Source organism: Poeciliopsis prolifica, unplaced genomic scaffold (assembly GCF_027474105.1).
Source record: "Poeciliopsis prolifica strain line A6 unplaced genomic scaffold, Auburn_PproV2 SCAFFOLD018, whole genome shotgun sequence".
NCBI classification, from domain to species: Eukaryota; Metazoa; Chordata; class Actinopteri; order Cyprinodontiformes; family Poeciliidae; genus Poeciliopsis; species Poeciliopsis prolifica.
The window spans coordinates 2,256,679-2,269,555 of NW_026562393.1; the positions used below are offsets into that span (position 1 = coordinate 2,256,679).

At 37.6% G+C, this 12,877-nt stretch overlaps 1 protein-coding gene across 1 annotated transcript in view; it reads left to right on the forward strand.

Annotated features, from left to right (window-relative positions):
- Window positions 1-1,722: 1,722 nt before the first annotated feature.
- Window positions 1,723-12,877, forward strand: part of myo1d (myosin 1D) — an 83,467-nt gene continuing 72,312 nt past the window's right edge. Inside the window, exon 1 of the mRNA XM_055042578.1 lies at window positions 1,723-2,157. Coding sequence (XP_054898553.1) covers window positions 2,063-2,157 — 95 coding nt within the window. The 5' untranslated portion in view covers window positions 1,723-2,062. The remainder of the gene's footprint in view (window positions 2,158-12,877) is intronic.

Sequence of the window (12,877 nt, forward strand, 5' to 3'; positions counted from 1 at the left end):
ACTTAGTATCTTCTGATATACATCAATTTATTTCCCAGTAATACGCCTTTTGATGAACTCCACTTCGCTTCCTTTTATGGTAACAGAGAACATCATAAAATAAAAATAATAATGCGGTTTTCCCTCTCTTTTTTTGTGCAGGCTTTGTCATTGCTGTGGAGTAGTGGTCTTTGGGAATATTTGCGATGTTTTCAGGCTGACACAATGCCCAGTCTGGCCCAAGTCTACCCAAAACACCTCTGCACTGTGTGGGCGGGGCGCCTTCAACAAAGCTGCAATCCTATTGGCTGAGGGGTGCAGGGGGCGGGGCGGGTGATACGTATACAAACGTTGAGGAATCGACGCAAAATGGTCTTTCCAGCCCATTCAGGTCCACTGGTCTGCCATATTGAACGTGGCAAATTGACCTTGGTGGGCGATACCCTTATGTTTGCAGACTTAGATCTAATAAGATCTGAATGAGTGACCGTTGCCATAAGAGAAACACTCATTATGAGAAACACTCACATAAACATTCAACTGACCTTCTGTAATTTTCAGTTAAGAACTAGTGACAATTCAGATACAAAAAAATAAATAAAAAACTGAAAAATACATATTACACAAATAATATGAAACAATCCTGCTTGGAATTCCCTTCTATTAGACTACCTTGTGGCTTTTGATTTCATTTCGCGATCTTCTTGAGCTCGCAATATTTGTGAATCCGATTAACCTGAAATAATGCTTACTGATTGTCCAGTAAGGATTTTCCTTAAATTTGGTCATTTGTCAGGTCACTGCTTACCACTGATTGTAGAGCGACTTCAAACAATCAGAGGGATCCCACAATTAAGATTTTCTGGTGAAGCGAAGTATTCAAACATTTTGCAACACTACAAATAAACTCCAATAGAGTAAAGACTTTTTTTTTACTGTAATTTATTTCCTCAGAATTCAGTAATTCTGAGGAAATGTAGAAAAGGTGTGACATTACTAAAACTGAATTTTTAACTGAGGTAAAAACAACAACACTTCTGAAAATCTGATACTAAAAGAGGTGAAGTTGCAATCTACAATATAAAACAGTCTCTTCTGTTCTATGCACACCAGTGGCACAATGGTATTTTTTCTTTAGATTTGATTAGACTCTCAAATCAGATAAAAACCTAAATTGTTGTAAATATCAGTCAGTTTTGACCCAAAATGTGAGGAAGAGAGATTGTTTTCCATTCAGCGTCACTGAAGCATACATCAAATTCAATAAAAGCATGGTTTGTCTTGAAGAAAACTTGATAGAAATTTATAGAAATTTGACAGAAGGTCTGTGGTCAAGAGATGATCCACAAAATCTAAGATATTTTGAGAACCTTTGTGATAAAGGGAATCTGGATATTAAGATACTCCAAACAGTACATCAACAAAGTATGAGATAAGTTTTCCACAACTATCCTATTTATAGAATTTATAGAATTTATTTATAGAATACATATATAGCTATATAAAATGTTCACGCCCAACACATTAAAAAGGTGCAAATAATTTTTTTTTCTTTTGTAATCCCACTTTTTAAAGTCTCAAAATCCTGGAATTGTTCGAGGAGTTTTGTAAATCTCACACAAATTCCCAAACGGCAACAGAACCATCGTTGTTAATTTTGCCTGTCCCAATATGGCGGCCACATTGACGTGCGGACCCGGACGTTCGCGCTGCGTCTGTTTGAGTCGATCCCCGCAGCGTGAAGTGAAGCCGAGCTGAAAACGATTGGAGCTCGCGCACGCTGTAACGGGACGACTTCAGGAAAGAGCAGGGAAGTTTGTATGGACATGACGCTTTTTTCCTTGCGGATAAACAGAGCTGCTAAAGGAGAACAGCGTTTCGCGAACGGGAGGAGAGGCTTTTAAAGCTATGATCCAGCTTAATTTATTATGAGTGGACGTAGAGTTTGACTTGCCAAACAAATCAAAATGCGGAGCGTTCTCTGAGGAAGAGACCGCCAATGCTCACCTTCTTCTAGGCACTTTACAAGCTCTTCAAATATTTTTTTCGCTACTTGTTTCAGCAAAAACAACACGGCGGCAGCATGGCAGAGCACGAAAGCTTGGAGTTTGGGAAGGCAGACTTTGTGCTTTTGGACAACGTGTCGATGGAGGAATTCATGGCCAACTTAAAACTCAGGTAAGCGGTCACTCACCTTTACAACCCCGCTGTGCGGACTCAGAAGGACTCGCGCTTAGAAAATATTAGCATTTAATAATTATTTGGCCTGAAATGGCTTGTAAGAGGGGTCAGACGGAGCATCAACAGGTGCTAATAGTTGACGTGCGTGCAACTCCGAGAAACTATTGTCACCGTTTCAAAATTCATTTCTACTTGTTTTTGTTTGATCTCGGTTGTGTCCATTGTACAGTTTCGGAGCCACGGCTCGCATTTCCTTTGGCTTTCAAACCGAACAGGTGACGCCTGTTTGAAAAATGTGCGACTCCACCCAGTCTATTCAGGCTCTCCGTCAGCGGGTTTGTGGAAGCATGATGTCAGGATTGAGAAGATGTAACATTACGCTGTTCAGGTGGGACAGCGGCTCCGACCGCTCACCTCTGCCATCTGTGATGAAAGTGCAAACTGATCCCCAGTGTCGGTTAGAGCTTTTAGTGTCTAATTCAGCAGCTCTGGACAGTAAACCCGAGAGGATCTGCCTGTTTCTCAAATTGAAGTCCACTAATTTCCCCGAACAACTACTCTCCTTAACATATTTTAATATTTGTGTCGCTGCAAAGTGATCCTTTGTTGTTGTGTTGTGTTTGTAACTGCGGTCATTTATAGCTGTCCTATTACCACTCTGGATATGATTAATTATTTTTCTTTGGCCTAGCCCTTTAAACTGCAATGACAAGACTAACTTGTTACTGAACAGGTTTGTTTCGGAAAGAAGGAGTAGAAACATTTCTTCAACATTGTGAAAATATTTTTCATTCATTCAAAGATGACAGTTTCTACATGTGTGCCACAGTGACTTCCTTCTCCCACACCCACTCAGGTCTAATTTTGAAAGGAAATAAGACTCTCACTGCATGAAGTGTCTAAAGTATGTCCCAGAAAAAACACAGTGTTCATCTATTGTTCAGTGTCAAATAGAGAGCCACAAATAACAGGATGAGCTAAGTTTCTCTGGTGTTCATTAATGGCCTTGTTTAATTCAGGAATGTAAGCACCAATCAACACTACATATTAAATTTGCATTTAATATGTAGCAAAAACATTTAAAACATGTTTTTGCTTCTGTATCAAAATGCAGAGTGCTTTCATTTTGTTTGATTTCAGCCACAAACTTTAGTATACTGTTTTGGAATTATGCTTGATAAACCATCTCAAGTTTCAGTTATTAAGAGAATCTGAAAAATGTGACATATGACTGTATTCAGACCCCATTGTTCAATAATATGAAGAACTACATTTCACTTCAGTTACAGTTTGCAAGTCTTTTGAAGTTTGTGGCTGCTCAGTTTGAACACCTGCAGACTGAAACGTTTGTCCAGTCTGTGCAAAATGGTAACTAACCTGCATTTGTTTACAGCTTTATCAAGTCTGAGGACTTCAAAGCGCTTTGCACTACATCATTTATTTATTTGTTTTACCTGTTGTAAAAACTGACGGTGATAAATTACAGTGTAGCCACAGCTGCCCTAGAGCAGACTGACAGAAGCGAAGCTGTAGAATTTGGACTTTGTTTCCTCATGTTTATGACTTGAAAAAGGGTAAAAACTAATAAAACTTTCTCACTGTGTTCTTTTTTCTTCCAAGGTACCCTAATACTTCCAGATTAAGCCATCAAAAAAAGCAATACTGCTCAAATAAAAAAATAAAATAAACTTTCCTATCATATCATACATAGGCATTTTTACTTCATGAGGTAAATTAAGTAGAGCAAATGTTGTTCTTAACAACATACAATAGTTGTATAAAATCATATTTTAGAATATATATATTTTTTATTGATTCGCTCATGGGATGACGATTTGAAAAGATAGTCACACAAGACAATTCATTATTTTTCTTGAGTTTGCAAACCTCATCAGATGTCTGACGTTCTTCAATGTTTTGGTGCTGCAGCGTCGGTTTTCTACATCGCCACCAGAAAAGTCCAGCGCATTTAATACCCCTTCCTCATAATTTTAATCCAATTTGTATATTTACTTTAAGCCTTAGCTTGTAAACAGTCTGTTCCCTCAGCTTTCTGGATGGACAATGGAAGATCGAGTGATGCATTTAGGAGCTTTAGTAGAAAGTTTGCAACAAATTGAATGCAGGGGGATTAAGATATCTTTGGAATGTTATTCTTAGCAGTTGTGATATTGTCTGTTTTGACTTCAAATATGAAACATCCCACTTTCAGTCTAGAAAAGATTAGCAGCAGAACTAAATAAATGTTTTTCCACAGAGCTCCATGGTGACGAGCTCTATTGTTAGAACATGGCCTGCAGGTGACTCATTTGTTATAGACTATCGGGACCAGTTGTCATGTTAACTACCAGACACCTGGCTGTCATGGGAGGTGAGGCATGCAGTTGTTAATTGATATTTTTACACTTTAATTGTTTCAGCAAGTAATTATTCTCTCTATTGTTTTCTCTCTTAAGAGCCCTTGGGTCTTTTGAAAGGTGCTTGTAAATTAAAAGTGTAATTAAATGTTAACGTTCATAAACTGATAATTAGAGACTGAGCAAGTATGACTGATTTAAAACAAAGTCTCCTCTGTAAAGAGTAAGATAGCACAGCTCGGGTTTGCAAAGTTGCATCTGAATAAGTCACAATTGTTCTACATCCTCGGTCCACATAAATTCAAAGTAGAGATGGTGGCCCCTAATGGACAGCGTGATGTCTGGAGAGAACAAATTGCAGCTCGGAGGAGTGATGAATTGGCCACCTAGCTTTGTGAGTCTAGCGTGAACTTTTAGGTATAAAGCCTTTTAGTGAAAAATGCAAGGCGGACTGTTTTACAGCTGGCTCAATCTGGGTCATCAACAGGACACTGATCGTAAACATAAATGCAAATCTACAACAGAGTGCCTGAAAAAACGAAGAACCAATGTGTTGCCTCGTCAAAGTCCAGACCTAAGCTAGTTTAAAAAGCTGCAGTAAGACCTTAAGATATAGTAGCAGCTGTCCGGAAACAAATGTCTGTAAGCCTGAAATCACTAAAGAAACAACAGATTGGATGCAAAACTATTTTACACTAATGAAAGGTTGATAATTCCGTACAGAAGATAACATCACTGCTAAATGTTGAGCCATGCAAGTGGCTCAACATTTGGCGCATGTGATTTTTAACCCATTGGTTAAAATATTGGTTATATTATTCATGACATTTTATTCCTTTGAGGTTCAATCTACCTAATTCTTAGGCCTATGTAATGAATTACATTTATTTGTAAAACATATTTTACATTTATGCCCACTTTATGTACTTTTTCTCAAGACTAAAGATGAGTTGCTCCTGATTAGCAGTACAAATCTCAAGCAGAAAAATATTCACTTAGTTTTGTTGACATGTTTCAGTCGGTGAATGTTTTCTCTTTAGCTTTGATTTGAAGCAGTGAAACTCAAAATGTCTCTGGTAAAGAGTGCTGGTATAAAAGTGAAGGGTTTTTTTTTTTCAAGAGGAGACAGCCGTTCTGGTTACCAGTGTTTTTACAGCCATGCTTTTTAAATTAGATCAGCGTCTGTGGTGTGAACAGTAGCTTTAGCAGTCGGGCTGTAAGACCTGAGAGCTACCAGACGGCACCAGGCATAATTTTTCCAACTATGTCCTATTTTCTGTCTGTTTGTTTTCCCTCCAGCCAGACTGTTCAGTCCAGAGGTGGCGTGTGCAGATTGTTATTTGTAGAGGGTGTGACCAGCCAGGATCGCTTCCTTTTTGCTCTCTCCCACCTTCCCCCCTTAGTCGCAGAGTGTGTGCATTCATGCAGGGAAATGTATGTGTGTGTTGGAGGGGGAGTGGACCACTTAAGGGATGGATCCAAAGGGCATCTAATGTTCTCTGTTTGGTTCGCTGCAGTTATCCAAAATAACTTGGTCTAAAGCACATCTGCCCCGTGTATTTTGGCTTCAAAGGACCTGCTGCTGTACAGCCAACTTTGGCTCTCTCTACCAAGTAGTTTACTTAATACATATCTCCTACAGTTGCAAGACTGTCTTTGAAGTTGGCATGCACTCATATTGGGACTTTTTTTCCCTTCATTATGTGGGATTTCTACCGTTAAAGTCCTGGTATGTCGGGTAATCACAGTCCCTTGTGGCAGCAATTAAGCCCTGATATGGAAAAAATGGCTCATGGTGAGACGCTGTTCTTTAAGATGACATTTGGTTTGTTTGACTTGAAGTTGACCTCTGCAGCCTGTTCTGCTCGCCTCAAAATAGAGCCCAATCAGATGCCCAGTCCATTTGTAGAGATGCCAAGATAGAAGTTCACATTCTTGTGGCATCTTGGGAAGTTTCAGTTGATACAGTGCCTTACAAAAGTATTCAAATGATATATATATTTTTTTCACTTTTTGTCCTGATATAACCATAAGTGTTTCCAAATAATTTTTATTTAACATGAGAAACCAACAAAAAAAAAAGGAGCACATACACATAAATTTGGTGGTTTTCAAAATTATATTGTCAAACGGCACTCAGCCGTTTTTACTTTGAGACCCCAGAATCAAATTTAATGCTACCTTTTGCCTGCATAGTATAGGTCAGAAATGTGCAAGAAGGTGCTCTGGGCAGATGAGACTAAATTTGACTTTGTGCAAAATTCTGTTTGATGGGAAACTTACTCTGCATCTTACCCTGAAGACATGGTGAAACAGTGTAGCAGCACCATTATGTTCAGCTGTTGCTATTCTTCAGCAGGGACAAGAAAGCTGGTTATTTTTAAGTAAGATGGAGCTAAATAGTCCCAGAAGAAAACCTGTCAAAGGGTGCACTATATTCACCTTTCAGCAAGAAAAAGCCTCTAAACATCAACCCAGTTACAGTGGATGCTTTAGATAAAAGCAAATCCTGTGCTAGAACAGCTCTGTCTATATTAAATCCAGTTGAGACTCAAACTGACGTCCATAGCTGCAGAAATGTCGTTCTGTACAATGTGCAAAGCTTGTCGAAATTGACCCTAAAAGGCTTGCAGCTAAACTTGCAACAAAAGCTAGTTTAATAAAGTATGCACAACACACTTCAGATTTTTGTCATAATTCAGAAAACCATAATTTTCGATAATTTTACTCCTATTTCACAATGATGAATTGTGAAGTGGCAACTTCACAATTCATAAAAACCAAAATGAAATGACTTGAAGTCTGTGGTTGTAATTCAGCAAATCATAAAAAGGTTCATAGTGTATGAATGGTTTTGCAAGGCACTATAAAACTTGGCATCCAACTACAAGTGTTTATGCCAAAGACAGTAGTTTTATGTTAAGAGTGGCATTGGAAAAAAGCCAACCTAATACACACACCTACCTGCTTCATGTTTCATAACATTTTTAGGTTAATACAGATAAAATAACTACCAAAACAAGCTTTATGATACTGAGAAACAAAATTCAAAGAAAACCTATTTGTACAATATTAAAGCTTTGGAAAATAACCTTTACCACTTGCTAAATGTGGAAAAAAAGACCAAAAAAGGAAGTGATTAAATAAAACTTGAAAGAATAACAGCATTAAGTAAATGTTCTCAGCGTCCTGGAGTTCTGACATCCTGCCCGACATCTGAAATGTCTTTATAAGGCAGCATTGTTTAGTCTGATTCCTGCAGCCCAGTGGAAAAAGAAAATTGCTGCGGTGTTTTCCTTAAATTAATATGGTTGGACTTTTCTTTTTCCAAAGCAACAGCCTTTCTAAAATTTGAGATTCTAATATGTTTGGTATGTTTTTCACTCGTGCTAAAAACGTTGAAAGAAGAAAAACTGCAAAGTTTTGTTTTGATCTCAGTAATAAGGATCCCGATGGGTAGGAATCAGTGTTCCTAATATACAATCTAAATTGCACTGATGTGGTTTCAGCTCTGCTTGTTAAATTATTTTCAACCTGAGGCAATACATTGTTTTCTCTATAAACTTTGGATGGTGTTTATGTTATTTCCCCCCCCTAGTGTGTAACTCTACAGGTTGTTGTCTTCAGGGTATGAATATAGCTCCTGAAGGACTCTTGAGTGATTTGACCCTTGTACTCATCTACGAGGAGTTAAAAGAGACTTTGGCCAGGAAGCCGTGGATAATACGGAGCAGAGCAGGAAAGCTGGCATTTCCCTTCCCTTCATTGTATCCTGTAGCCTCTCTCCGACTTGTCTGTCATTGTTTTGTATAGTTTGGCACGGCAGTACATTTTAACACTGATTTTACTTCTCAGATAATTTGAATAAATCACAGTTCTGACTTAAACAAATTAAGGTTTGCTCTCTGTTTCTAGTAGGTTCTGGATTTAACTTTAAAATGAACCAACAAAATTACTTTCATATGGATGTTAAAAAAGCAGTAATTCTCTTCTTTACCCTGCAGGAAAACTAGAAGTGTAATGCATAAAGAGGCCGTGCTGCCTCTCTATCTTGCAAAGTAAACAAAGGGTTCTTGCCAGACTTGTAAAATAAGGATTGTCCTGGAGATTTGGTTAAAGGTCTCCGTCTCCTTTGTTGGATATAGATCAATAAATGAGCCTCTGTTTCTGTTTAGAAACCTTTTTATATTACAAGTGTTGACAACCTGTAAGATATTGAGCTAGCTCTTTTTTTTTTTTTTTTTTAGCTGAGTTTCTCTTCATGCATTTGTCATCAATACAACAAAGTGCTTCTTCCCTGCAACAAATATGCAGCAGATGCCTCTTAAGAATATTTATTCCCAACCTGCTTATTATGGTTCTTTTCCTTGCAGTGGTCCCTGACTGGAGGAGAATATTTATAGATGACTGCCAAGATAGAAACTGTTCTTTCATTTGCTCTGTACTCTGTTCAAAACCCGCAGCAATAAAGTATGAGGTCTAATTACAATCATGAACATAAAGATAGTGGATCTAAAGTTGATTCTGAGTGTGTCATGGTGTGAAAGTTAACCCATAAACATCATCAAAGTGCTCGGTAACTTCTGTGAAAGTAACCTCCCGGTTCCAGGAGAGTATGACCTCTTTAGAGTTACCAAAAGAATCTTTCACTGCTTCCCCAGTGTCTCTCACTGCGAGTGGTCCCGCTAACACTGAAGGATGAGAGACTCCTGAGCTGACTGGATTCATAGAAGGCTCTCTGAGAAATGCTTGCTCCCCTGCAATCCAGCACTGAAAAGTCCAGTCTCACCACAGGAATTTCCATACAACCAGCTGTAATCTGAAACACATTACCATTGCTGCATAAACAGGACTGTGCCTGTGTAGCTTATTTTCCCCCTCTGAAATGGGTTCACCAGCCCTCAGAGACGTCTCATTTGTGGACTGAAGGAGTTGGCAGACGGGGTCAGAAGGAGGCCTTTAATACCGGCTTTCAAAACCCATTTGTAGTCTTGTTTTATCACTTCTGTGTCATAGTTTCTTGACTGCTACTTTTTAAAATTATTATTATTATTATTTTTTTAATCATCTTAACTTTATATTTAATTTTGTGACCAGGAGCATTTTGCTTAATAAGATAAAATGTACAATTATGGGGAGGAAATCCGTGTTATTCAATTCTTTCAAAAGTTAATTCTCTTTAAAAACCAGGATGATTTGAAAAAGATGCTTGTTGACCTTAGTTAAAGGTTGTGGAAGAATCCAAGGATGCTGCATGGACTTCTGTTTAAGCCACTCCTCTGAAAAAAGTTGGTTCAGTTCAAGAAAGAAGTTTATGGTGTTTTTCTTTAATATACACTCATCATGGGCATAAATCCTGTATTCATTCTGAGCTTTTAATTATTATTTCCATCCATTTTTTGAGTGACGGAGGATTTAGAGTTGCAGAATATATTGCGTTGCATCTCTCAATCCATTATTGCTTGCCTGCAGTATTTGATAGGCTTTTATATTTCAACTTCCATTCATTATAGTTTTAAAGATTCAGTTCTTTGTCAATCCACCCACTTTGTGCAATTTAGCAGTAACACTAGAACCAGAACAAACTCTCAGCATAATGCAGCCATCATTATATCTAACGTAGCTCTGAAAACCTCCTCTTGACTCCTCCAAGTCAAGAGGAGGCATCTATGGGCACACAGCTTGAGCATTGTTCAGCTAACCATAAAAGGTATTAAGCGAGTGAGTCCAGAAGGGAGGGGTCTTATTTTGAAACAGGTGTTTGTCAGCAGGTTCTCAGTTCTTACAAATGCAAAAGATGTTTGTTACATACCAAAACCAAAAAAGGTTTAAGCACATAAAACAAAAGATTATTGACGTTCATGGTCCTGGTGAATTTATGTAAGCTTCTGACCGGCACTGCATGTTTGTGTCTGACCTGAATTGTTTGTGTCTGACCTGAATAAACAATTTATGATCTGTTTAAACTATTATTTGTTTTGCATTCAGCAACAAAGCTGTGGCATGACAGGTTTGAATAACTTTGAATAACCCACTCGGGTCTCTCTAGCCTAGCACATGTGGTGTTCATATTTAGAATTAAAATTTAGCAATCTCGCTAGATATTTTTCTAACATATATTTATATTTTTCTTTTTAACGTTGTGGATTCATTGATAAGATGGGGATTTAAATCTGTCGGGCCTCGCATGTAAACTGTCTGGCTCATGATTTAACAAGCAGCCACATCCTCTTCCTGCAACAGTACACCACGATTAAACCTTTGTGTTTTACCTGTTGTTGTAACGTACCCCCACCCGCAGTTCCCTAAGTCTTTCGGTGCAACACTGATTTTTCAGATCTGGGTCTCTTTGTAGATTAAAGACCGTGTGCGGTTTCTGTCTGCACGTTTGACGTGTCCTGCTGTGACGGTTTCAGCTCTCTTCAGAACTGCATTGTTGTCCAGTCCACCTGTTGGAGCGGCAGTGTCCTGATCCACAGTGGGGGTAGAGCAGCTTACTCACTTTCACAACCTGTACGTCACGTTACTTTACAGCATCAGAGGGACACAGACTACTCAGACAATGGGCCGGAATTCACTTGAGCATTCAGTGCATTTTGTTTAATCTTTGCCGTACTTCTGATTGCATTGGGTGCTTTTGCATTTCCAAGCCTCAGTTAACTTGAAAGTGCATATTTTTCTTTCTTACACCTGAAAGTGATATAATTGTACTTTGGAATTTGGATTATAAATTTGTTCATCATGGTATTTCCAGAAAGTCAGTACAGATACTGATACTTCTGCATGATGAAATAAGCGAGTGACACATTTTGCTTTGGATTACAATGTATAATATTGGTTGTGATGGAAACAGAAAAATAAAGTGCCTGAAAAGTTGGTTTGCTGTAAAAGCACAGGCTACAAATGAAGAATATGTGTATTTCCAAATTATTTTTGTTTTCTATCTGAAAATGGCACAAATCGTTTGGGGCAACTTTGAAATCATCAGTATACCAAGGTTTTAAAAATGAACAGTTTTAACTTTGTTTAAATAATTGTTAATGATTTTTCTTTTATCCTCATTGTATGGAGCATATTGGGGTCCTACCTGCTGTTAGCTGGCTGAAATAATTCTCTTACACTTTTCCCTCTCTTAGACAAGTTCAGGTGTTTGGTTATATATTCCATCTTGACCAAACTAAGGTCAGCCATGGAAATTAGGGTGCTACTTATTTCTCTTAGTCTTTCACTATGATAAAACTGCTATAAAACCGCAGCTATTTTAGTTGTGACCTATTTGTTAAAATGCACAAAACAAATTTTTACATGAATGGGAAAAAAAGCCATTCATTTTGAATGTAACAATGTCCACAATTAATATTAGTTGCAGTCCTTGTTCAGACCAAATATGAAATCCTCCTCTGCCAACATTGTATCAGTTTTCTGATACCTTGTGTAAAATAAAAGTCATAAAATAAATGCAGAATTTGTCATGATTGTAGCTCTTTTATCAACTTATTACTAATGTATCTAATTATTTGTCAGCTTTTTTTTCTAGTTCTCCATTAGATCCTTGCTTATTTTTCTTTTTGCAAGTCAGAAATTATATCACTTTCCTTAAATAGCATGTTGAGTAATGCCTGGATTTCTTTGTATCGAATTGTTCCTTTTTCTTAATTTTTTGTTTGTCTAAATCCATCCTGCTCCTCATTTTTAGGGTGTATTTGTAGATTAAAGACAGTGCGCTGCTTCAACTTGAGTACCAATTTCTGTCCTGATTCATCCCGTCTTAAAAAGGTGTGGTGGACAACTGCTTTCAACCATATAAAGCGTCAAGCGTCTTGACATGCAAGCCTAACGGCAACATCCTGTTGATGTAGAAGAATTTTGACAAAGTTTTATTTGGAAACTCACATTTGTGTGGCAATGAAAGCTGGTAAAAATTGGTAAAGTTTCAAAATGTTTTCTGAAGTGTATTGTCTCTGCAGACATCAATAATAACTTTTTTTTTTTTAAGTGGGGAAAAAATCCAAATCTTGTATTGCTTTGCAACGCTGATAGTGTAAACTAGTATAAAACAATTTTTGTTTTTATATTGTTTTACACCATAAGATAAAAGCAATTTTTGTTTTTATCTTTATTTTATTTTTGTGCCTTCCTCTTGTTAGTGGTATGCCATCTTTTAGATCTATATATTACATCACAAGAGTTGAGGTTGCTGTGTATTTGTAAATTTAGCATTATGATCAGTGTAGATAGCATAGATAGTATTAATAAATCAAAAGTTCATCTGAGCAAATGTAGATCCTTACACAAACTCATTTTCCTTCCCTGTTTATTTGTAGTTATGCAACATTTTTTGTTGTCACACAAAATTCCAA